The sequence below is a fragment of the Pagrus pagrus genome (genome assembly GCF_965226575.1).
Source record: "Pagrus pagrus genome assembly, chromosome: 6".
Classification (NCBI taxonomy): Eukaryota; Metazoa; Chordata; class Actinopteri; order Spariformes; family Sparidae; genus Pagrus; species Pagrus pagrus.
In genome coordinates, this window is record NC_140190.1 from 28391566 (window position 1) to 28417923 (window position 26358).

General features: G+C 41.9%; 1 protein-coding gene across 1 annotated transcript; it reads left to right on the top strand.

Annotated features, from left to right (window-relative positions):
• The first annotated feature begins 380 nt into the window (after positions 1-380).
• On the top strand, positions 381-26358 carry aspm (assembly factor for spindle microtubules). Its single transcript, XM_084355775.1, has 26 exons — positions 381-826; positions 1020-1163; positions 2876-4436; positions 5104-5208; positions 5380-5481; positions 5595-5741; positions 5884-6123; positions 6577-6644; positions 6757-6898; positions 8101-8231; positions 9702-9877; positions 10421-10566; positions 11420-11505; positions 11614-11826; positions 13370-13574; positions 14846-14994; positions 15435-15563; positions 15846-16040; positions 16414-21474; positions 22312-22461; positions 22597-22788; positions 23187-23379; positions 23862-24016; positions 25523-25699; positions 25847-26019; positions 26122-26358. Exons 1-26 carry the CDS (start codon positions 551-553, stop codon positions 26222-26224), a joined length of 10419 nt encoding a protein of 3472 aa, XP_084211901.1. The 5' UTR covers positions 381-550; the 3' UTR covers positions 26225-26358.

Here is a 26358-nt window from a genome sequence, read left to right on the forward strand (position 1 = left end):
ATGTGTGTCAAACACTTTTCAGTTAAAAACCCGGATAAGCAAAGATTGTATTATACGGAAATTCTCAATTGATACATTTTAATTATGTCTTTGTCATTAATTTCAGCCTGTGTAGAATTCGGTCTAAATAAGTAAAAAAAACAAATTAGTCCTTTTTCTTTAGTGCTGTCAGAAAATAAGATCAGAGTGATACGCCTTCATTTTACTGTATCTTCGACTATGGGCGTGGCTTATGGCAGTTTAAAAATCCAGTCGACCAATGATTGGTCAAAAGCGGTGTATTCATACGGTTTCAATCTACTCTCTTTACCCATTGGACAAGACGGAACCATAACTCGCTTACCATTGGCTGATTAAACAACACACCGAATTTCAAACGGTCCTCATGTTGTTGAAGGAAGCGTGTGTTACCGTTTGCTAGTTGGCTAGCATTAGGACAGAGCCAGTAGCAGTGAGCAGTCAGCAGTAGTAGCTGAGGTGAATTGCTGAACGTTTAAATAACATGTAAGTGATGTCGTCTGTTAAACTGCGGCTCTTTTAAAAAATTAAGATGTCGGAAACGATAGCGTCAACACGGAGAGGATTTCTGGACTTTAGTCCGGTGAGGGGAGACGACGGCAACAAGGAGAATGATGTTCCGACGTTGAGTTTGATCCAGTTCTCTAAGGCTCCTTTTATGACATTTGGAACAGTGAAGTTGGGAACTTCCAAGTCGGCTGTTTTGCTAATTGAGAACCCTACAGAGGATGCAGACGCGGAGGTTACTGTTGAAAAAATCCCCTCAAGTAAAGGCTTTTCTGTGGACCACGGCACGTTCACTATTCAGGTATGTCCTCACCTAGCTATCGGCTTTTCTCTGCTCAAATGGACACAGTTCACGTCCCACCGAGCCTGTGGAAGCTGCAGTCATGTTTAGGAGCAGTATTAAGCTGAAACACATCAGTACGCCCTTAATGGTTTTTGTGTTTTGTCCTCCTGTTGCATTTGGTCCACGTCTTGTCTCGTGCTTTGTGTTGCAGCCTGAGGGTTCATTCAGTCTAACAGTGACCTGGACTCCAACAGAAGAAGGAGGAATTAGAGAGCTCATCATCTTCAATGCCAATGGAGTCCTCAAGCACCAGGCTGTCATGCTGGGCAGAGCAGAAGCACCGAAGAAGAAAAAGGTGAATATTCTGAGCCTAATGCAGAAGCTGTTACAGCTTCAGTGCACTCAAATGGATCTAGACAAGCTGTTCTCAGAGGAAAATGAGGTCCCCAGAACACTGTTTGAAGCTATAAAAGGTGGCAGGGTCCGCCACATATAAACAAAGTAAAATAGAATGAAATTGTGTTGTCCTTTAAGTAATCAAACTCTGTTTTCAGGACTGAATAAAGTATATAAACAAATTGACCTTAGTTTGTTTTGGCATAACAAAATCAGTCAATGAAGAGCTTTCTCCTCTGACTACAATTTCTTCCACAAAACTACATATTTCACCTTTTAATAGTCAAGTTGACTGACTGAAAATATAGTCTGCGACTAGTTTGATAATCATTTTAATGTTGTAGTTATTTTAAGTAAAAAATGTAAAAACTATTTTGTTTCTCAGTGTGAAAAGGTGCTGCGTTTTCTTGTTCTAACATTATAGCAAATTGAATATTAGAAGATTTTGGACTATTTGTCAGGCAAAAAGAGATGTTTAAGACTTTACCTTGGACTCTCTGGTCGACTCAAGTCACTGTTTTGATGACTTGTCAACCCGACTGAAGATAAATGACTTGAGACTCGACTTGGAAGTTACAGAGTTGTGGCTTGACTGGAGACATGAAGACTCCAATGACTTGTCTGTATTCATTTTATGTTTAATTACGTGGACATTTTAAAATATGGTCAACGCTGACATTGCAAGTGTTTCTGAGTGAGGAAAAAAAAAATTAAGATAAAAATATGCTTTAATGAAGTTATTTGTTTAATTAATTTCACTGAATATCATTAATTCTAATACATTTACAATTCCCTGACATGCTTTTCAAACAGGTTAAAAATATTATAACACCTGTCTGTACTAATACTTTGTTATTTCTCCTATTATAAGTTATAAGTCCTGCCCGTTCTGGTGTGCCCCATGGGACATTTGGTCCTGTTTGAATTGTTCTATAAATCCCACATGATGAATTTAAAAGATACTTTTGCAAGTCAAGAAAGTCGCAGTTTGTCATAAAGATAGTAAAATATTATTTAGTTTTGTGTAAAACTGCTCAGAGTACTACATCATTTTGCTCTATATGCCAGAAAAGGCACTGAAAAAAGTTGAAAATCACTAAAGATCTGCCCATATTGACATCTTCAGTTATGTGAAAGGAGAGTTGGTCAGTTTTGGGAGCTGCTAACATACAGGACCGGCTCTACAAGGTTTTTTCGTTAGGGGCTTTGTTGAGCGTTAAACCAGACGACATCACTTACACGCATGTTGTCTTTATTACCTATTTTCATCTTATATTTCCTTAGTCTTATGACAAACTGCAACATTATATGTGTAATTCACAGCACAATTCACCAGCATACATGTTTTTTCTGAGATAAGGTCCCATGGTAGTCCACTCGAAGGGGCATGACTTTGCCTCTCTAGAACTATCTTGACTTTCCTTAAATAAGGATTCCATTTGACTTGACACAACCTGTGACTTGACATGCTCAAGTAAAATGACTTTGGGACTTGCTTGAGACTTGGACAAGTTTCTAATTCATTAATTATGAAAATGATCCAGCCCTAAATTCTCTAGAAAACCTTTGATCACGCAGTTCTCATTCAAGCATAATTAGGGACCTTAACAACTACATCTAAGATTGTGATTTTGATGTGGAATATATCTTGTATGTTCTTTTTTCTTACAGAAAAGCTTATGGGACACAATCAAAAACAAAAGGGGGGGTGAAAGAGTTGCTGCACCCAGGAGAAACAAAACAGATCAACCGCTGAAGATGGCAGCCAATAAAACCTTCCAAGTGTCCCGAAAGCAGCAGTACAAACGGGAAAAGCCTCGCAGTCCACTTGCTTCTCTCAATGAGGGCAAAACTGTCAGAGAGAGGTCCCTCACCAAGCACAGTACCACTGAGGATTTCCCTCGGACATCAGAAGAGCAGAAGAACTTGAGCTCCACCCAGAGCAAACTGTCTCTGGCCTGGTCGGAGCAGGAGAATGTCCATCATGTTCAGAAGAATTCTCCTCTTGTTCTACTCGTCCCTGCTGGAAAGCTGATGGACTCTTTTTCTGGTAGCCCAGATGCTTTGGTGAACAAACCTGAAAACGGGAATCTTACCAAAGTGCTCAACAGGACGCTGTCACCCATCGGGACACCAGAGAGATTTAAAAAGCTCATGCCTCATATTCAGTCAGATAGCCCACTTTCTGTGGCTGTAAAGTCTGAAGCCGTTGCCGATGGTGCAGACGGTGTGTTACCTGGAACTCCAGTTCTATCCTTGAAAGATGCACTGGCCATCATTGACTCTGATCTGTCCCACATTACCACCAGTCCTGGAGACACTAGTTCAAGCTGTGGCTTTTCAGATTCACTGGAATCCAAGAGTGGGAATCATGGCTGTGGACCTGAGGGAAATGCCCTCAAAGCATTTCCTGATAGCCCACAGGGATCTGAGTCCAATGAGCCCAGACTTACTTTCTTTGTCAGCAAAAATGTTGTTGATTCAGAGTCTGATAAGACGATGGAGAGGGTAAAAAAAGCCTCTTTTACATCTGCCACAGTGACCAAGACCAAAGCACCAGTGGAGGCAAAATGTTTGAGTGGAAGGAAAGTAAAGAAGTCAAGGCGGCGGCTCTTAGATAAAACACTTGAGCTGTCTGATGGCAGCAGTCAGTGTGAGTCTGCTCCGGGCACTCCAATCCTTCCCGTTATAGACCCAGACACAGCAACCAAGGGATGGCAAAACTCTGAGGCTGCCAACTCCCTGTGCAGGGACGGACATCAAGCCCAGGAGTTTATCTCCTCCAGCCCGGCTCCACGACTCAGCAGCTCACCTACACCCATCACCTTCCCTGTCACCTCCCCTCCATCTGTGGCTTCGGGTCGCTTCTCTTTCTCAGCCACTCCCCTACCTCCTGCAGGCGCTGCTCCCATCGCTTTTACGTTCACCTCTGTATCACCCACGGGCTCATCTTCGCTTCGCCTCAGCCTCACATCAGAACCAAATGTGTGGGAGCTGTCTCCGGCTGTGTCCGCACCGCTGTCCCCTCAACAAGACTCATTCCCTATTCAAATGGCGGTGAAGAGCAAGAAGAGGAAGAGTGAGGAGTTTTTGGAAAGTGACGTGAAGGTTGAGGGAGCTGGGAAGTCAGAGCGTGTCAAAAGGAGCAGGGTGGTAGCTGGAAAAACCGAGGCCTCGAGAACAGTCCAGGAGAGGAGGAGTGCATCACAGAGGCAACAGACGAGAGCAGCAGGTGAGCCAATCGGAAGAATGTTCATGTTGAATGAAGAAGGTGTGAAATACTACATGTAGCTTTATAGGAGAACTTAAAAAGTACAGCAGATGTGGTTTCTGCTGGGTTGAGCTTCACATTGTCCATTTACTTGCCAAAAACAACCATTACTCTGTAGATTATTTTCTTTTCTTGGCCATGGATATTTCTTCTGACACATCTACTGCAGGTAATACACTGACCAGGGACAATAACCTCATACAGCCCCTCATCAAAAGACCCAAACTATCATTTTAAGCATCACAACACAAAGGTTAAGAGTTTGGAGCATTTTAAAAGTTAAGGCCATGGAAAAATCCGATATTTTTTTTTGTTGTTGTTTTTTTAACCTGTCGCAATACTTTTTTTATTTACCCTAACTAGGCCTGTGCCAAGTTCAAACTGGGCTGCAAAAGTACAGTTTAAAGGTGCAAGTAGTTTTCTAAGTGTGCATGTCCAAACTGATGGTTGTGGGTAGTTACATCCTGGAGTCAGATATTCAGATCAGTGTCTGTGGATGGACGTTAATGTCAGTTAATGAATACATTGAATTCAATGAGAAATCTTCAATATCAATGTCCAAAACTGTGTTAAATATCTGCCTTGTGTTTGGACCCTCTGTATTTACTTTAATGCTTTTGCTCCCCAGGCTCGGTTGGCTCGGTGCGCTCCATGACTAGATCATCTGTAAAGCCTGCACGGTCTGTGGTTCCTGCCCAGGCGAAGCAGTCAAGCTCCAAACTCACCTCTCGAGGTATTAAATGATGTATAATTGCTCAAGTAAGAGTTAATTGCTGTACTTGTAGTGTGGGGTTTTTTTGGTGAATGAAGGGTAAAATGTATAAACTGCTGCTTATATCAGATCTTTGCCAATTTGCCTAATTAATGGTGAGAATTGAAATGACTCTTTATCCATTGTTCACAGGTGCCCAGTCTCTTAAGTCATCTGGTGCTCCATCTATGAAGACGGCAAGAATTGTTGCTGTAGCGCAGTCAAAGCTGACCTTTATTAAGCCAGTGCAAACAGGTATTTGATGGCAGATTATTGTCAAACCAACTTCTGTGGTGTGTGAAAAGGCATTTTGCTTTTGTTTATCCTGAAATTTTATTTCATTTTGTGCATCTACTCTTTTCTTCCAGCCATACCGAGACACCCGATGCCGTTTGCTGCAAAGAACATGTTCTATGATGAGAGGTGGATTGAGAAGCAGGAGCGGGGATTTACATGGTGGATCAACTACGTCCTCACCCCAGATGACTTTAAAGTGAACACGGAAGTTGCTAAAGGTAACAGACATTCAGACGCTCAGCATGCTCTGTATTAATAGGAGATCATTTGTTGAGTCTGAACACATTACAACTACTACAGTATCTTTTTATGAGTCTGTAAAAGTCTAAAACATTCCCATTTAATTTGTTTCTCGTGTAGTGAATGCTGTGTCCATTGTCATGGGCAGTGACGACAAGTTCAGTGTGCCCAAAGCTCCCACCAAAGAGGAAATGTCTTTCAGCACCTACACAGCCCGCCGGAAGCTAAATCGCCTCCGACGTTCTGCCTGCCAGCTGTTCACATCTGATGCCATGGTCAAGGCTATTCAGAGGCTCGAACTGGAGGTGGAGGCCAAGAGGCTGCTCGTCCGAAAAGACCGCCATCTTTGGAAGGACATCGGTAAATGAACATTGTGTTATGGAATCTGTATTTAGGTGACCAGGGCTCTGTTTAATGCAGTTTCAACTGATTTCACCATTTACACCAAATGTATCAATGAGTATAACCTATCGATGGTAAACATGTCAAACATTACAAATACAGTTCACCATCATTAATACAGGCTACTTTGTCGTCTGCGGAGAAAGTCACCAGACTCCCTTAAAAAAACGCTCAATTTTGATGAAAAAATAGGTTTTTGTTCTAGTGTATGTGTGTACTTTTGCATATAGAGTGGGGTATAAACTGCTCAGTATAAAGGGTATAAAGGGTAAAGAATCAACAATTTGATTTTCAGGATGGTTAGAAGCATTTTTCAGGACGCTAGGGAAAAAGTTAGCCTGGAGCCCTGTAGGTATTCCTCTCGTACCCTGAATAAGCCTGAAAGTAACAGTATTTTTTGTCGTCTTTTAGGTGAGCGCCGAAAAGTCCTCAACTGGCTTCTTTCATACAATCCGCTGTGGTTACGGATTGGGCTTGAGGTATTCTGAAACAACAGTTTTGTTCTGCGTTTTAACATTTGTCTTTTCAAACATTGTTGTTAGCTTCCTCACCAACCATGCTGTGCTTGCTAAACACGTTTCTAATTCTCAGACAATCTACGGGGAGATGATCTCACTGGAGAGCAACAGTGACGCTGTGGGACTGGCTATGTTCATCCTCCAGAGGTTGCTGTGGAACCCAGACATCGCCGCTGAATACAGACACGCCAAAGTGCCTAACCTTTACAAAGACGGTAATTTAAGAGCGTCGGTTATTGTGTTGTCTGAGCTGTTACTGTCAGGGCTGAAAACCAAAAAAAAATCAGCAATATTCTGAGTTGGAAACTTTCCCTGGAAGCTGCATGTAGTTTATATGAATCCAAATTAATTAAAGGGATATTTGAGCGCGTTATCAGCTCAGGTTGTATTTCCCATTTGAGAAACATAAGCCTGTTGTACCGTATCATAACCAGGCAGAAATACAAACCATTACGATGCAAATTAAAACTTAACAATGTGGGTAGGAGCTGAACTTTAATTAAATGACTCGACATCTTTTTTGCACTGACTTTTCATTTCCTGCTGACAAAACAACAGTGGGAGTATGGAATCTGTCAGTCATATAATTTATTAGTCAGTGGATCAGTGTGTCTGTAAATACACGATACAAACACCCATTGCCAACTAAAGGCAGAATGCAGTGTGTGCAATCGGTTGCAGATATACAGATCTTCCATTAATGGTAAAGCTGATCTAGTGAAAGATCTGGAACTGTCTGAAATTTAAAGCTGCAGTTTAAGATTATTGTCATTATCTGATAATTATTCGTTTGTTTAGCCATTGTTCTTTTGGATCCTGTCAGAAAAGCATGAAAATCACAATTTCCCAGCGCCTGAGGTGACGTGTTCAAACGTCTTGTTTCATTACATCAGCAGTCAAAATCCAAAAGTGTTAAAATTTATGATTATATAACACGGCAAATCTTCATCTTTAAGAAGCTGGAACCAAATAATGTGTTGTCTAAAAAAAGAATTTAACCATTAATCAATCATCAAAGTAGCTGCCATTTAATTTTCTTTTGACTGACTGATCGATTAATCAACTAATCATTGCCACATTTTGCAAAAGAGATTAAGGTCACCGTTGGGTCCTTAGAGAGAAAAATCGAAGCTTTTCATTTGGGTAATTTTATCCGAGACTCTTCTCGACTATACTGTGAAGTTTCTAACCTCCCAAATATCCTCCTTTCCTGTAGATCAGAAGATAATGGTCAAGCATTTTTCAGGTTTTCTGTTAGTTTGGAATTCTTTTAATCCCACTGGCAAGTTATGAGCATAATCTATACAGGATGGTTATTGTGGTCCTTAGTTGGAAAATTAAAATGATCTGCATTGTACATCATACTATACCATAACCAAACAGGTGTTCAAACATCTCTTTACCCTGTCTTGGTTAGGCCACGAGGAGGCGCTGTCTTGCTTTACTCTGAAGAAGCTGCTCCTGCTGGTGTGTTTCCTGGACAAAGCCAAAGAGTCCCGGCTGATCGAGCACAACCCCTGTCTGTTCTGCTTGGATGCAGAGTTCAAGGTAGGCGAAGACATACAAGGACTCTGTCATCATTAAATGCATTAAAATATTAAATCCCTCTCTCAAGTACAACCATAACAATCATACATTTGGTGAATGCCAAAATAAACACACACTTTCATCTATTTAGAAAAATTGATCTCTTGCCTCAGATCTATCAGGATGTCATTTTTTTTTTTTTACCAAATTAAAGATATAATATGTAACATTGCTGCATTAAATTCTTTAAAAATGACCAGACCTTGGTGATATATTTTGTTGAGTTGTGTACTTATCAAGATCCTTGAACAATGTTCAAACCAGAGAAGTCCATAATTATACTTAAGATAATGGTGTGTTTCAACTTCTGAGAGAGAGTCGGAGAGTGGGAAGGAAGCCAACTAACATGACGTGAATACATCTTTAAAACATTACCATGTCCATGAACATTTCTGCCTGAGTAGAAGTGATCAGCATTGGTGGCTGTTTAAGTGAAGACAACAACACATGCTGTGTTTAGGAGGAGTTAGACTTGTTTTTATTAAACAATAATTAAAATGTAAAGCAAAAAAAAAAAAGCTATGACCAGGTTTCTTTTCATTCATTTTCAACTGATCATAGTGCAGCTATAGTTTGTTCAACCTAGACATAATAATTTTTTAAAATTGCATTAAAAAAGACAATAAAACAAAGCAAAAGTCAGCAAATAAATGGTTTAAGATTAAAGAAATTGCCTTTTTAAAAGACAAAAAACTAAAGCAAGCGAATGGATTATAAAGAGTTTATGTATTTAAGTTATTAGAAAGTCACAGTAAATGTTTTAAGCCCTGATTTAGACTAAATGAGCCAACCCTACCCTGAAAACAGCATGGACGTTGCTGTGTTTTATTTATTTATTTAATTTTTGCCTTGCTCCAGTGATGGACACACCTGAGTGATGCCGTCTAATATGATTTAGTGTGTTTGACGTGTTAACGCTCACAAACGACTGTCGCACATCACCGACACACCGTCCTCATCTAATCCACCACGCACTCTCTGAAACGTTCTCACATAGCAGATTTGAAAGCAGCCGGCAGGTCCTCGAGCGCCGCTGTCTCTTGTGAATTAGCTATAGCATATTAGTGCCACAAACTGGATTGGGTCGGGATCAGAACAGTTATAATCCTGGCCACCATATGACAGTCAGTATTCGTCGCACGACTTCGTGCACCGAACTGTGACCTCCGTACCGACCAGATTTAGGATGAATACATGTACCGTTACACCCCTTATTTATACACACAGATGCTAAAATCACTAATATCCAAAAATCCTGTGGTGGATCTGTTTGCTCACATACCACAAATAAACTGCACCAGTGTCTGCTTGGAAGCACAACCACCTTTTCAAGAGGTCTCGGTCAGGCTGTTTGAACCACATCTACATCTTTTCGGGGTGTGTTAACCTCTTCTGTACTGTGCCCATCTTGTTTTTTTTTTTTTTCTACAGACGAGTAAAGACCTGCTCCTGGCCTTCTCCAGGGACTTCCTGAGCGGAGAGGGGATCCTCCCTCGGCACCTTGGCTATCTCGGGTTACCCGTCTCCCACGTGCAGACGCCCCTGGACGAGTTCAACTTCGCTGTGAAGAATTTGGCAGTTGACTTGAAATGCGGCATTCGCCTAGTGTGAGTGAGACGTCATGAATTTCAATGTGATGCAGTGATCCCCCGCTGGGATCGTTTTTCTCAGAGGTTAGGCTCAGCCACACAGCAGAATCCCTGCAGCTTTAGTGTTTAGGAGTAGCGTCACTCTGGGGATTTCCTTTCTGGGATTCTCAGTGAAGGATGCTTCCTCTGACAGCTCTGCTGCTTGCTGGTCAGAGTTCAATCTTGTGACTGTGTCTGTTCAAGTTTTTCCTTCCTTTGATGCACAGAATTATAGGTTGAAAAATGTAACCATGTAAATGGATCCAGCAAATGCTTGCAGAGCAAACCTCTTCTCCAGTGCAATGTGCTGCTGCATTTTGTATGAGTTGAGACATGTGAGAGCCATGTGTACAGGGAGTTGCAATGGATGAGATTAGAGGAGAAAAGTGAATTTTACTCTTAAAAATCTGTCTGAACCTTGTCATTTGTAATTCGAGTATTTGTAAGTGCTACAGCAACAAAGAAAGATGCTATTGCATCACCTTTATAGATATATGATTCTCATGTGGGGTTTGCTTCCAGGCGTGTGATGGAGCTCCTCATCCAGGAATGGAGTTTGTTGGCCAAGCTCCGCCTGCCAGCCATCAGCCGCCTGCAAAAGGTCCACAATGTTGACATTGCTTTGCAAGTGCTCAAAAGCAAAGGGGTCGACCTCAAGGATGAACGCGGTAATTATGATTTTTTTTCCCCGAACTCACAGTAAAACGAGGTGACGCTCAACCTGAAAAAGTGTTTGCCCTCCACAGAATGAGATCATATTTTTTTAATGTTCTGTGAAGTGTTTTCTTTCACAGAAGTGTTACATATTCATTGTGTTCTCATACTGTGCTGTATTTTTCACCACTGTGGCAATGTTGTGCCACTTCACTTGAGCATGAACACCTGCCTTTTCACTGCACACCTTTTGTGTTGGATCACAAACGGCTGCAAAGCGACATAACTGATTGCTTTGCCCTTTATGATGCTGTGTTGGATGTGTGTGAACTTCATGTGACAATATGATTGTTTGTGCCTGTGCAGTGAACATGTGTCAGAGTGACTAAGTAAGTCAGAATGAAGCCGAACCAGGTTTTGTCTCGATGTTTCAAGGCATAGATGTCAATGGCTTTCCCTGATTTATCAAATAGATCACAAAAACAAGACCTAATGCTTTAAATTGGCTTTTCAAATCTTGAAATGCCTTAAGTGTTTTAATATCTAAACAGATACTACCTTTATTAACTAACAAGTCAATTTGTCAATTATTATTGGTGGCTAGCAGGTAAGAATGTAATGCAAAACCTCTCTGCTAACTAACTTCAGAAGAGCTTACTGCCACCTACTCTGTCAGAAGGTGTACATACTGCACTTATTATGTCAATGAAAGAAATCCTGCTTCATATTATTGATAAAATTTATCGGCTATAATTTTTCATATATATATATATATATATATATATATATATATATAACCGATAACATACATTTCCAAATATCTGGCCAGTGTTTATCCTGCATCACTAAATGTGTCTTTATTTTCAGGCTCCGTCATTGATTCCAGAGACATTGTGGATGGACACAGAGAGAAGACCCTGAGCCTCTTGTGGAAAATCATCTTTGCCTTTCATGTGCGTATCCCAACTTGCGTGTCACTAGTAGTTCAGAACATTCTCGTCGTTTATTAAACTGTGGAAAGATTTGTTGATTGATGTGTTGTTATCAAATAATGTGTTTAGTTGGAAGTGATTTTGGACGAGGATCAGCTGAGAGAGGAAATTGGCATTCTGAAGAGAACCTTGAGGACCAAACGGAGGCTGGCGTCGCTGAGGGCGGATCGGGGCCTTCAGCCGAGTCCTGCAAAGACCAGGGTGTCATATGAACACAGCAGCACTAAGATTACCCTGCTGCTGGACTGGGTCCGAGCTGTGTGTGACTTCTACAATCTGAAGGTGAGTTTGAAAATGATTTGAGCCTACAGGGAAAATGCTTTGATGTTTGGAGTTGAAGTGATTGTATTGCTTAGGGTTAGTCTTTTTAGGTAGGTATGCATCGTTAATTCGTTCACCTTCTGTTCTTTGTCATTTGATGAATCAGCGCTGGGCGATATCGCGATTCACAATATATACGTCAATTTTTAGAAATCTCCTCAAAATCACTTCATAAATGCTCGGACTGGATGACAAAACCAAATGTCACAATATTTTTAAACGGTTACCTCTATCAATATTGGAACAATACTGTAAGGATGACTATTTGTACTTATTAACAATTATATTTTTCATGAGTAAGCATCAGTAATGTTGATATAATAACTAAGTGGATAAAGGCAAATATTGGAACAAGTAGAACGGTCTGGTAAGCTCAGATAATTTACAGCACTTTACTGTAATACATCCTTGAAAACTGGGAAAATGTATCTATGATGTATAATTGTTGTAGCCTTTGGTGGGGTGATCTGAAAAGAGGAAAAATAAACTTCACACCAGGTTGCTAAACAAAACATCACTGATATTGGAAACGTACACTCCCCCGTGTGCACATTGTCTTGACATGTCAAATGCATAGAGGCAGCCAAATGTCCCTGGACTGTGGGTGGAACATGAATGCGTGAACCAGATTTTATTAACCATTAAAAGAAAGTCGACTTTTCATTCAAAACCACAATTCATCAGTCATCAAAGTCATTATTAGAGCTGCAATGATTAATCGATTGGTTGTCAACACCATTTTCTGACATTTTATAAACCAAACATCTAATCAATTGAAGATGTAATATCTATCATTTCTGCATTTAAATGTCTAAATACAACTAGACCTTTGTTATATATTTTGTTCAGTTGAGTAATGCAGTAGCCCAAATGTTTCCATCAATGTTGAAACCAGGAGAAATCTGTAATTTTATTCAAACTACCACTATAACTTCAGGGACAGAGTCAGAGAGTGAGGAAGGAAGTGTGTGAATGTAACTGAACATAAGGTGAATACATCTTTAAAACATTACCATGTCCATGAACAGTCAAGTAGATAGATTTTCATCAGCACACTACTTTCACACTTACAGAAATGACATACTGTGCTTTTAATCAAGAAAACGAACAACAGGTTAATCGACAATGAAAGTAATTGTTGGTTGCAGCCCTGGTCATTAGGATTCATCCTGTGGGGAAAATGAATGTCTGTACCAAATCTAATGGCATAACTTTTATTAAGGTTGTTGAACCAAAAATGTCCCTCAAACTAAACATCAGCCTTTGTCAAATCATGTAGTCACTCACAACAAGTCGTCCAGTTTGCAGTCAACATTGATTAACTCATGAGACACAAGACCAAACATCAACACAGTTTAACCTTTGACGTCTATCTCAACAAAGCACAACAAACAATAGTTTCACTATGGTGGTGCTTATTTTTATAGCCCTGAATCACTGTCACTTTTTCAAAAGTCCCCACAAGTTTAAAAAAAACTAACTGAAGTGTGTTGTCTGTCTGCAGGTGGAGAACTTCACCGTGGCGTTCTCGGATGGCCGTGTCCTCTGCTACCTTATCCACCACTACCACCCCAGTCTCCTGCCAGAGGAGGCTGTCAGTCATGGCACCACTCAGACTGTCGAGTGCTCACCGAGGGGCCGCCTGGAGCTCAACTGCTCAGCCAGCGACTCTGACAACTCCTTTGACTCCTGGCCAACAGGCCTGAATGGTACTCGTCAGCTGTGTGCAGTTGTCTGTTTGGATGCACTTTTAAAAAAAAAATGTCCTAGTGGATGTTTTATTTATCACAAAGACGTTTGTGGTGCATTAGAGTGTGGAATACAAGGATCTTGATAAAGACGTCTGAGGCATCTAGGGGAAAATGCGGAATTCAGTGAAATTTATGAATGCTGATGCAGGAATAAACCAGAATATTTGTCCAACATACAATCATCTCATTAGCTGGGGATTTTCAGCTGGCTTTATCCACAGTAAACCCATTGGTTATGAAATCTAGACTATCTATCGGAAACAAACATTAAAGAGGAGAGTCTTAGAAGTTATTCAAGTACATTGACATAACTGAAAATCCATCTAAATGTTAAAAACAATTAAATCAACATCTTATCTACCTGTTTTCGAGAATAAAATGACCATTATGTTTTTTTAATTATAGTGAAGATTTTGGAAAGTGATTGGCAGCGTGAGAAGGCTAAATGTATGTTTGTAAACTTGTATGTACAACTTATAAGATATGGCCAGAACTTTTGTTTAAACCGTAAAAAAAACCCAACTTACATTATCAACAGAGAGTGAAGAAACAACAGTGTTGATTTTATGTCAAAGACGGCTATGTAATGTTTTGCAGAGATGTCTACTGAAGTAAGCATGCTAAACAGCTAGCTACGGCCCCTGTCCTGTCTTGTAATACAACTTTGTACCACAAGAGTTGACAGTCTGAAAGCCCCTGAGTTTTGACTGGAAGATTTATACAGCAGTGAGTTTTCTACTTAGTCAAAGTTAAAAAACAAACAAAAAAAACTGACAGAATGTCAAGAAAGGAAGTCTTAAAAATACAACCGTACACTGCCTGAACTTCAGCCTCTCTCTTTTAACTGAACTAAGATGAGCAATTGCCTCGTTAACCGGACTCTTGCTCCTCTGCCACTTCATGCCTCTCCTATCGCCGCCTGCCCTCGTCCCTGGAGTCATAGTCCTGGTCAGAGCTGCTGTAAATCGCCTCCATACTGGCCTTGTGATCCAAGCAGACTGCCATCAGCTAATAGGGCTACATATCTCCATGGCTAATGGCAGCTAGTTGTTGCTACAGCCAAAGATGTCAACAACAAAGAGAATAGCGAGCAACAGTTCTGAGTTTTGCTGCCCCCTATAGTTTCGAGCTACCTTCTGGCCACTTCTTCCAGACACCTTTTTAAAAGAGATTATGAAGAGACAGTAACTGGCTTGTGATGATGATATCTGTCTTATTTTTTTGAACAGGCCCAGATTCTCCATCAGTGGAATTTAAAGTGCTACTGGAGAATGAGAAGAACAACTTCAGGCTAGTCAACACTGCTGTGTCTTTCCTGGGTGGTGTTCCTGCCATGATCAACCCAGCCGACATGTCCAACACCATCCCCAATGAGAAGGTGAGACCAGACATGGAGGTTTTGTCTTTATCCTCAGCAGCAATTCTTCCAAGAGGTCAAGTTGGTCATGGATTTAACAGCTCCCTTTGCTTTTGTAATTTAAAAAAAAAAAAAAAAAGATTTCATCACAGTCTTTATTGAACTTACGTCACCTTTCATTGGAAAGTCAAATCTGAGACCCAACCCAGTAACATTTTTTGTATCCGTCTTTTCAAATAAGTAAAAAAAAAAAGTTTGCTTATTATTTTTGGGGGTTTTTGTACAAACCCAATATAAAAATTGTTGCTCTAATCTGTCGTTACATACTGTTTTAAAATACTGTATATTGTAGAAAAAGTAAACATGCACATTCGAAAATAAACACAACTTCCCAAAAAATAGTGTCAAGACCAGAGAGAAATGCTGAACCTCTTCCCTCATCCACATCTGTTTATTTCCAGGTTGTGATGTCGTACCTGTCCTTCCTGTGTGCTCGTCTTCTTGACCTGCGAAATGAAACCAGAGCAGCTCGGGTCATACAGGGCGCCTGGAGGAAATACAGATTAAAGAAAGATCTACAGCTCTACAAGGTTGGTTCAATGTTTGGTACTACTGCAGAGGGATGGAGTTTTATGGATCCGATTTATTGCATCTATCCAAAATTAATCGGTGTCACAGTGTACAGCGACTTAAGAAATAATAATAATAATATTAACCTGCAGTTGCAGTTTTGGGTTCTGTGTGTCAGTGTTTTGTGCTCTTCTTTCTTTTCTTGCTTTTTTCCTCTTTTATTGGGTTTCATTGTTAGTTTTCTTTGCTGACCAAGTTCTCCCTGTTGCTTTAATTTATGTTTTTTTTTTTTTTGGATACAGGAAAGAAACATGGCTGCCGGCAAAATCCAGTTAGTTGTGAGGAGTTTTCTCCAGAAGCGCAGAGCCAAGAGACAGAATCAAGCTGCCGTTATCATCCAGTCAGTCTGGAGGGGTTACGCAGCCCGCAACAGGCTGAGGCTGAAAAAAGCGGCTCAACTTAGGGCTCTACAGCATGAGGCGGCAACTGTCATCCAGGTAGGTGTTTATTACATATATAAGGATGAAATGGGCTGTTAACAAAAACATCAATGACAGTTTTTGAGTAACTATCTAGAATTGATGCTAAATGAAAAATATCACACAACAGAAGCAACAGTAGACATAAGAGTTTAAAGTTTCATCATCCTCATCGTTGATGGTTCTGACTTGTTGATCTGATTTAGTTTCACCTACCTCAGACAGTGAGCTTAATTGTAAAAGAGAGACACTGATGTTAGTCCTGAATTTACAACATGCGTCATCAAGATGTGTTTTTTTTTTCTTTGTCGACAATTTCAGTGTCTGGCCATTTTGTAACCCTCTTGTGTAATTGGTCTTTGAATAGATGGTTCTTATCTTGTCCTCACAGGCTCAGTGGAGGATGTTTTCGGGCATGAGAGCTTACCAACGCCTCAGATACTACGCCATTGTAGTCCAAGCACAATGGCGAATGAGGAGGGCGGCCTCTGCCTATGGAAGAATCTACTGGGCGGCAACCGTCATTCAGAGGCACTTGCGAGCCAGGGTTCTTGTAAGAAGAGATAGGGAACATTACCTCTCACTTAGAGCTGCAGTGGTGAAAATACAAAGAGGGTTCAGAAGATGGAAAACCCAGAAAACAATAAAGGAAAACAGTGCTGCCAAAGTGATACAAGCTGCGTTTAGGAAATGGTATGAGGTGAAAATGGCTGAAAAAACTGCGGCTGCTTTAAGGATTCAGTCTTGGTATAGAATGCAGAGGTGCCTCCATCAATACAGAATAATCAAAACAAGTGCTGTGCTCATTCAAGCCCAGTACAGAGGTCACGCACAAAGGCGCTGCTTTCAGATGTTGAAGCTTCAGAATCACTCAGCTGTTGCCATTCAGAGTGCCTTCAGAGGGCATGCTGTCAGAAAACAGGTGGAAAAGATGAGATGTGCTGCTGTCATAATCCAGCGCTGGTTAAGGGCATCTCTGGAAAGAGACGTGGAAAGGCAAATGTTTGTGAGGACAAGATGTGCTGCCATGACCATACAGGCAGCTTATCGTGGAAAAGTGGCTCGGAAATCCCTGGAGAAACAGCACAAGGCAGCCACAGTGATCCAGGCAGCATTTAGGAAGTGTGCTGCCCAGAGGCGCTACCTTCTCTTGAGAAAAGCAGCAGCTGTCATTCAGCACAAGCACAGAGCCACGATTTTGGCTCGTAAGACAAAGAAGGATTACGATGCTCTTAGGAATGCTGCACTCATTATACAAGCTAACTGGAGAGGCAGAGCTGACAGGAAGAGGATAGAGAAGTGGCATCAGTGTGCAGCACTGATACAGGCTTACTACCGCCAGCACAAAGCGCAAACAGAGTACAGGTTAAAGAAGGCAGCTGCTATAGTCATACAGCATCACTACAGATCTTACATGATTGGAAAGGAGATGAGGAGAACATACCTGCACATGAGAAAAGCCTGTGTTACTCTCCAAGCTGGATTCAGAGGCATGAGGGTTAGGACAGAGCTGAAGAAAAAACACTGGGCAGCAACTGTCATCCAGTCTACAGTTAGGATGTTTTTGTGTAAGAAAAGATATTTTCTCCTACAAAGTGCTGTGATTGTTATCCAAAGCCGATACAGAGCTCTTGTGGTCTGCAGGGCACAGCAAAATGAATACAGAGGGCTAAAGCAGGCTGCCATACAGATACAAGCTGTCTACCGAGGATTTAGAGTGAGAGAAGACCTAAAGAAGAGGCACAGTGCTGCCAGAGCAATCCAAGCTCAATTCAGGATGCACAGAATACGTGTGGCTTATCTTGCCACCAAGTGTGCTGCCATCATTATTCAGGAGCGCTACAGGGCCAAAATGCTCAGGGATCAACAGATGCAGCGGTACAGAGCAATGAAATCTGCAGCTGTTTATATCCAGGCATTATATCGTGGCCACAGGGCCAGGAAGAAGATTGCAGAGATGCACCAAGCTGCCACAATCATTCAGAGAAAGTTTCTCACCTTTCAGGAAAGGAAAGGTTTCCTAGCTATCAAGGCAGCAGCTTTGGTTTGTCAGCAGAGGTACAGACAAGTCTTCCTGGCAAGAAAAGACCGCTTGGACTATCTGTCAAAGCGCAGGGCAGTCATTAGCCTGCAGGCAGCCTACAGAGGATATGAGGTCCGAAAGCGGTTGCATATCCAACATGCAGCAGCTGTAACAATTCAGGCTCACTTCCGAATGTACCAGCAGAGAACCTACTACAAGAAGCTGAAATGGGCTGCCAGTGTATTGCAAACATGTTACAGAGCTAACAAGGAAATGAGAGAGGAGATGCATGCCTTGAGTGCCAAGAGGAATGCCGCTGTTGTCTTACAAGCTGCATATCGTGGAATGAAATCCAGAAGGATCGTCAAACAAAGTCAGCAGGCTGCCAGTGTTATCCAGAGAGCTTACAGAACACACTGTGAGCGCAAACAGTATCTCACCATAAAATCCTCCATCCTCACCATTCAGCGGAGATATCGGGCCACTGTAGTAGCAAAGCAACAAACGCAAGAATACCAAAAACTGCGAAGAGCTGCAGTCATCCTTCAGGCAGCATACAGAGGGCAGCAGGTCAGAAAGGAAGTTGTTGGTTGGCATCAAGCTGCCACAGTGATCCAGTCTGCATTCAGAGGGCACAGAGAGGAAGTCAAATATCAAGCCTTACGTCTGTCTGCCATCATCATCCAGAGGAGCTATCGGGCCTGTGTGCTACAAAGAAGAGACAGAGAAAACTTCCTTAAAATGAGGCACTCTGCTATTGTCCTTCAGGCTGCATACAGAGGACAGCAGGTCATAAAGGACGTTGCTCGGTGGCATCAAGCTGCCACAGTGATCCAGTCTGCATTTAGAAGGCACAGAGAGGAAGTCAAATTCCAGGCCATGCGTCTGTCTGTCATTATTATCCAGAGATGCTATCGCTCTTGTGTTCTTCAGAGACAAGAAAGGGAGAAGTTCCTGAAAGCGAGACTTTCTGCCATTGTTCTTCAGGCAGCTTTCAGAGGTCATCGTGTGCGGACCAACATTGCAAAGATGCACGGGGCAGCTACTGTTATTCAAGCAAACTTCAAGAGGCATAAACAACAGTCAGCCTTCAGGAAACAACACTGGGCAGCATGTGTCTTACAGCAGAGGTTTAGAGCTCAGAGACAGAGAAATGTTGAGATAAAACATTACCAACAGTGCAGAAAAGCTGCTGTTGTCTTACAAGCTGCATATCGTGGAATGAAATTCAGAAGAATCGTCAAACAAAGTCAGCAGGCTGCCAGTGTTATCCAGAGAGCTTACAGAACACACTGTGAGCGCAAACAGTATCTTACCTTGAAATCCTCTGTCCTCACCATCCAGCGGAGATATCGGGCCACTGTAGTAGCAAAGGAACAAATGCAAGAATACCAAAAACTGCGCAGAGCTGCAGTCATCCTTCAGGCAGCATACAGAGGGCAGCAGGTCAGAAAGGAAGTTGCTGGTTGGCACCAAGCTGCCACAGTGATCCAGTCTGCATTCAGAAGACACAGAGAGGAAGTCAAATATCAAGCCTTACGTCTGTCTGCCATCATCATCCAGAGGAGCTATCGGGTCTGTGTGCTACAAAGAAGAGACAGAGAAAACTTCCTTATAATGAGGCACTCTGCTATTGTCCTTCAGGCTGCATACAGAGGACAGCAGGTCAGAAAGGACGTTGCTGGTTGGCATCAAGCTGCCACAGTGATCCAGTCTGCATTTAGAAGGCACAGAGAGGAAGTCAAATATCAAGCCGTACGTCTGTCTGCCATCATCATCCAGAGATACTATCGGGCGTGTCTCCTTCAGAGACAAGAAAGGGAGAAGTTCCTGAAAGTGAGACATTGTGCCATTGTTCTTCAGGCAGCTTTCAGAGGTCATCGTGTGCGGACCAACATTGCAAAGATGCACAGGGCAGCTACTGTCATTCAAGCAAACTTCAAGAGGCATAAACAACAGTCAGCCTTCAGGAAACAACACTGGGCAGCATGTGTCTTACAGCAGAGGTTTAGAGCTCAGAGACAGAGAAATGTTGAGATAAAACATTACCAACAGTGCAGAAAAGCTGCTGTTGTCTTACAAGCTGCATATCGTGGAATGAAATTCAGAAGAATCGTCAAACAAAGTCAGCAGGCTGCCAGTGTTATCCAGAGAGCTTACAGAACACACTGTGAGCGCAAACAGTATCTTACCTTGAAATCCTCCATCCTCACCATTCAGCGGAGATATCGGGCCACTGTAGCGACAAAGGAACAAATGCAAAAATACCAAAAACTGTGCAGAGCTGTAGTCATCCTTCAGGCAGCATACAGAGGGCAGCAGGTCAGAAAGGAAGTTGCTGGTTGGCATCAAGCTGCCACAGTGATCCAGTCTGCATTCAGAGGGCACAGAGAGGAAGTCAAATTCCAGGCCATGTGTGTGTCTGCCATCATCATCCAGAGATACTATCGGGCGTGTCTCCTTCAGAGACGAGAAAGGGGAAAGTTCCTGAAAGCGAGACATTCTGCCATCGTTCTTCAGGCAGCTTTCAGAGGTCATCGTGTGCGGACCAACATCGGCAAAATGCACAGGGCAGCTACTGTCATTCAAGCAAACTTCAAGAGGTATAAGCAACAAACAGCCTTCAGGAGACAACACTGGGCAGCATGTGTCTTACAGCAGAGGTTTAGAGCTCAGAGACAGAGAAATGTTGAAAAACAACAATATAAAGAGGTTAGGAAAGCTGTCATTAATCTACAAGCTGCATTTCGTGGAATGAAATCCAGAAGAATCATCAAACAAAGGCATCAGGCTGCCAGTGTTATCCAGAGAGCTTACAGAGCCTACTCTGAACGCAAGCAGTATCTGAAATTGAAATCATCCATCCTTACCATTCAGCAAAAGTATCGCGCTAATGTAGCAGCCAAAGCCCAAAGAACACAATACCTGGAAATGCGCAGCGCAGCCATCATGATTCAGGCAGCATACAGAGGCCAGCAGGTCAGGAGAGAGGTTGCTCGTCGACAGCAGGCTGCCACTGTGATCCAGTCTTCATTCAGAAGGCACAGAGAGGAAGTCAAATTCCACGCCATGCGTCTGTCTGTCATTATTATCCAGAGATACTATCGCTCTTGTATACTTCAAAGACGAGACAGAGAGAGGTTCCTGAAAACGAAACAATCCACCGTCTTCCTTCAGGCAGCATTTAGAGGCTGGTGTGTCAGGAGGGACATTAGCCGACAAAATCGAGCTGCCATTGTGATCCAGTCGCGCTGGAGATGCTCAATGCATAGGCGTGTCTTCCAAAGGAAGAGGGAGGCAGCCGTGAAACTTCAGCGGAGGGTTCGGGCAGCGCAGCTGAGCAGGTTGGAGAGGAACAACTACACCAAGATGAGGCAAGCGGCTGTCATACTTCAGAGGCACTGCCGAGCCTGGATTGCAAGACGACAGGTAATGCTTTAAATGGCAATTAATTAAAGGGACCATTTGTAAGATCTGTTCAGAATTTTTGCCTAAAACATTCATTAAGAACAGAATGTAAAAAACAAGAGTTTTGAAAAATGCTCAATTCACCGAGTAAGATGTGATAATATTCTGGCTCTACACGCTGTTTTAGCCTTATAATGATACCCGACTTTCTCGCGTCTTTGCCGTTTCACCTCTCCTGTCCCTGCCTGCTGTGTCTTTTCGTGCTCAGTCATAGTCTTAATCAGAGAAGCATTAAATCGCCTCTGTACTCTACCTTCTGCCGTCAAACTGGCATCTGTTGGTCTCGGAAGCTGTGTTCAGTCCCAGGTGTCCAGCCGTGTTCACTGGGAGGCAGCTGAGCCCGGTTAACCGCGATGATTCCACCCTCATCTGAGGTTGCGGTCCAGGCAAACTACAGTCAACTAATAGGGTCACTGGCTCCACTGCTTACTGCTGCTACTCGCTAATTAACTGATGGTTGTTAGCTACAACAAAGGAATGCAAGCAAAGAACAGTTGCCGGTTATTCTGGTGATATGCTGCCCCCTATGTTTTTGGAGCTACCTTTTGAATTCTGAACATATTTTACAAATTACACCTTTAAAGTTCATAATTGCTAAATGTGTTTTCCTGCCTACCAGACAGCTTTTGATTAGTATCCATCCGCCAACCCTTCTAGAAACTTGAAATTTGCGTATAGTGATCCATCACAGCAGACTTCACGTCTGTTAGCGAAGAAACAAAAAAAAAATGGAAGTAAACAGGCTAAAAACTGCTGAACAACAAAGCTCATTATCCTTTGCATGCTTTTGTGTTTCAGGTACTAGAGGAAGCCAAATCAGAGAGACGGCTCCGTTTTACGTCAGCAGTCTTCCACCATCTCAGTGCCATAAAGATCCAAAGAGCGCTAAGAGCCCACTGGGCTTTGGAGTCGGCCAAAAGACAGATCCATTCTGTCATCTCTATACAGGTGCAGTGTCCCACAGTGCCATTTTTCAAAACAAAATCTGTCACTGAAAAGCACTTTATTGATCTAATGAATTTATTTAAATCACTCAGTGATGAGCACAACATTTCTTAAAATGATTCCCCTTTTTTATCTTAGCGATGGGTGAGAGCGAGGCAGCAGAGGAGACGGTATCTGGAGGACAGGAGGAAGGTGGTTATAGCCCAGAGAGTGGGCAAGCGCTGGTTAGACCGTCGCCACAGGGCTGCAGCTGTCATCCAGCAGACCGTCCGGGAATTCCTCCTTCGCAGGCGCCAGGAGAGGGTTCAAAAGGGCATTGTCAAAGCTCAGGTACTAGATTTACTGATGAATTTGAGACAGATCAAAGAAAAATTTCTGTGTGCTTAAAAGAAAGAAAAAGAGATAGTCAGGTGCCCATATCAAAATCTTTTTTATGAACGTTTTGTTTTTTAAACAATTCCTTCTGTTCGTATTGACCACTAGGAGATTCCTTCCTGTTGTTCTTTCAGTGTAAATGATGGTGTGTATTTGTTTTCATTTTGCTGTTGCTTGAATATTGTCATTGCCGTGATTTATTACAACAAAATCATTCATTGGCATTGAAGGTATACACTTTCTGACTTTGTCATAAAATGGTAATCATCCTGTGATCTCGTGCATCAGGGATTAGCAACTCATTAGAGCTTTCTTTTATTTATTTAATTTTTCTCCACACCATCTTCCTCCAGGCTCTGTGGAGAGGACATCGCTCCCGCCGACTGAATGACAATCCCAAGGTGTTGAAGTTGAGACACCGCTTACGAAAAGTCTCAGCTGAGGTCCGGGAGGAGGACAAACTGTGCAACAAGACGTCATCTGCCCTGGACTACCTCCTTCGATATAAACACTTCTCCTACATTCTAGAGGCCCTGAAAAACCTTGGTAAGGCTTTGCCAATTCTGGTTATCCACCCATATAAAAAAACTACAGCTCCCTGCTACATACACAGTTTAGCAGGAAAGCTAATGATGTTGATTATTTAGTCCCTGAACCTCTGAAAGAAAACTTGACCCTGACCTGTACCCACCGTCATTCTGCTTTCTATAATTGAGTTGAACAAGAGAAATGCCAAGACTTTTAGCAGGTGTGGGAGGAAAAAGTTCCTCTTCTTCTGCTGGCTATGGTTGTGTGTTGTTATAGCTAAATGCTTGCGTTGTCCAGATAAGACAGAGTTCATAACATATAAAGGTGGTTTCTGTGTGTCCCCAAAATCCGATGTATGTAATCTAAAATCCAAACTACTTTTATGTGAGCATGATCTCAGGTGTTTTCTGCCTTTTTAGTTGTGCAGGTTGTCCTGAGCACTAACAGGAGAACCCGTGTTTTGCTTTTGTTCTTACATGTGTGTGTGTCTGTGTGTGCAGAGACCGCCACCAGGCTGTCCCCAGAGTGCTGTGAGCGGCTGGTAGAGAGCGGAGCCACCAACGTCATCTTTACACTCATCCGCTGCTGCAACCGGAGCGTCCCCTGCATGGACGTCATCACCTTCTCCATCCAGATCCTCCTCAACCTCTCCAAGGTACAAAACCATTGAAAGAAGTCATGCATCGGTCATGCTCAGTGTGTCAAACTTGAAGATGGTGGGAAATATAGTGATTAGTCGACTTTTTAGAAGGCTTTTTCTGTCGCCTGAAAACAGGAAGGTATTGTTTGTTCTGCTGTCCTTGAACGTCAGGTCAAGTTGCTGTAACTGTAACTACCTCAGCCTGGTTGAAGCATGGCTTGCACATTGTATTCCCCCCAAATAAATGTAAATGCTGTATAAGGTAACACCGGTGTTGTCACGAGTTTAATATCCAAGGGGAAACAATTCCTCATCCCTTATCTCTGCAACCTCAGATTCTGCTAGAACCCTCTCTTCCAGAATTTTTAAAAATACATTTTTTTTTAAATCTCTCATTTTTCAGTTACGTTTCAACCTTTTTCAAGAAAGTGATTTAATACATTTAAGATAGAGCGCCTTTAATATCCAAAACAGCAAGTAGCAGTTTTTAGAGGATTTTGTGCAGAGCTACAGTATATCTTGGCTGTGTGCAGTGACTTCTTCTTAACTTTTTGTGTTTACAGTTGACATATATTTAAAAATTAAACAAAATAGATACAACATGATAAAGTTTAAGTTAAGGTGCTGGTAAATGGACAGAGACAGGCCAAGCTAAGCTTACTGTCTGTACTTTAATGTTTAGCACACACAACACTGGTATTCATTGCCTCCTGTAATTCTAATGTGTTCCCACAATGTCAAACTTTTACTTTATCTATATATTAATCCGATTGATAAGTTCATGTTACAGTAGAAATCCTGCACATGGTGCTGCTGAGTAACAAGTTCACAACAAGTAACTTGTGTGACACAAGAGTAAAGTTCATGTGTTTAATGCCACTGAGGATGGACAGAAGAGGTCGGAGCGTTTCCTCAGGAGCTCTGATCTCACTTCCCCACAGACTTTCTGTTCCTTAATACGAGCTAACTGTTCCTCAGTTTCTCTTCTGCAAAACCAAGTTCAGACCCAAGGCCAACATCTGTCTAACTGCGTGTTCTTAGTTGAGTGGTTCCCGTTCCCACAATTCGGTGCACATCACTGTGGTTAACGCTCGAACATTCTGCATAGTCTGCATTTTTATTCATGAGAAGACAAAGAAATGAAGAAATGAAAGATTTTCTTTTTTTTTTTTTTCGGAAGTGCAAAATCCGGATTAGAGAAATGCATCATACTATTTTTATTTAAAGCAAAATGATTCTTTGAGTTCTAATAAAAAATGACTACAAAAGTTTGGCCTGAGAGCTTTTATTTTTGTAAGAAGAGCAAAAGAGAAAAGGACAACAAGAAATGTCAACACCTTTTTATAAAACAGCAAAATGCCAGCAGATTACATTGATTTAAACAGTGTTGCATTCATTCAGGCATGATGTAATATAAACATCAAAGGCAGTTTTCAAAATTAATTTCAAATCAAAGTTTGTAGTTTCATCCCTCTTTCTTTCCCTCTCCTTTACCCACTGCCTCTTGGTTTCCTCCCTCAGTACCACAAGACGATCGAGGCAGTGTATTTGGTGGAAAACTCTGTGGAAACGCTGCTGGACCTGCTGCAGAGATATCGGGAGAAGGCAGGGGATAAAGTGGCAGAAAAGGGGGGCAGCATCTTCACCAAAGCCTGCTTCCTTCTGGCTCTGCTCCTGCAAGACAAGCATCGTGCTGTGGTTCGTAGCTACTCCAACATACAGACTTTTGAAATGTATTATTCCAGTAGTTTAATAAAATTGAAATACTGATATCAAAGTCTCATTTTATTAAAAAGAAAGCTGTTGTAGTTTTCTAAATGCGTTTGTAATATGAATTTTCTTTAGGACGTTATGAAGCTACCCAAGGTCTTGGATAGGATCCGCAGTATTTACCGGCTCACCGCTCGCAAACACAAGATGGACGCAGAAAGAACTGTTGTCAAACAGAAGATGAACGCGTCAATCAACGGGAGCTTCTTCGTTCAAGCTACGCCTCGCAAAACTCGCCCTGTGCCGAAGTAAGTATATTCATAAATAAATACAGTACTGTATGTGTTTGGAATATACAGAATCGTGTGTGCGTTCGCAGTGGTAATTGATATCCTGTTTTTGATTTTCAGGTTTGCACCGGACTGGGTTCTCAGAAAGGACAAGCTAAAAGATATTGTGGACCCTCTCAGGGCGATTCAAATGGTGGCAAACACACTCTCCATTTTGTTGTAAATAGACCAGCTTTTATTTGTCATCTCATCTTTTTGCTTCAGAAAGTTCTTTTATGTATTGTTTAAAGTGTTTTTTTTTACCAGCACATTTCCATTTTTTCCTGTGTATATATTAAAATGGATTTGTTTCTTTAA

Excerpts from the sequence above, each read along its gene's own strand:
- aspm (XM_084355775.1), top strand. The coding sequence starts at position 551 with ATGTCGGAAACGATAGCGTCAACACGGAGAGGATTTCTGGACTTTAGT. Across the intron at positions 5,482-5,594 it reads TATTAAGCCAGTGCAAACAG|CCATACCGAGACACCCGATG; the intron begins GTATTTGATGGC and ends CTTTTCTTCCAG. Across the intron at positions 15,564-15,845 it reads AAGATCTACAGCTCTACAAG|GAAAGAAACATGGCTGCCGG; the intron begins GTTGGTTCAATG and ends TTTTGGATACAG.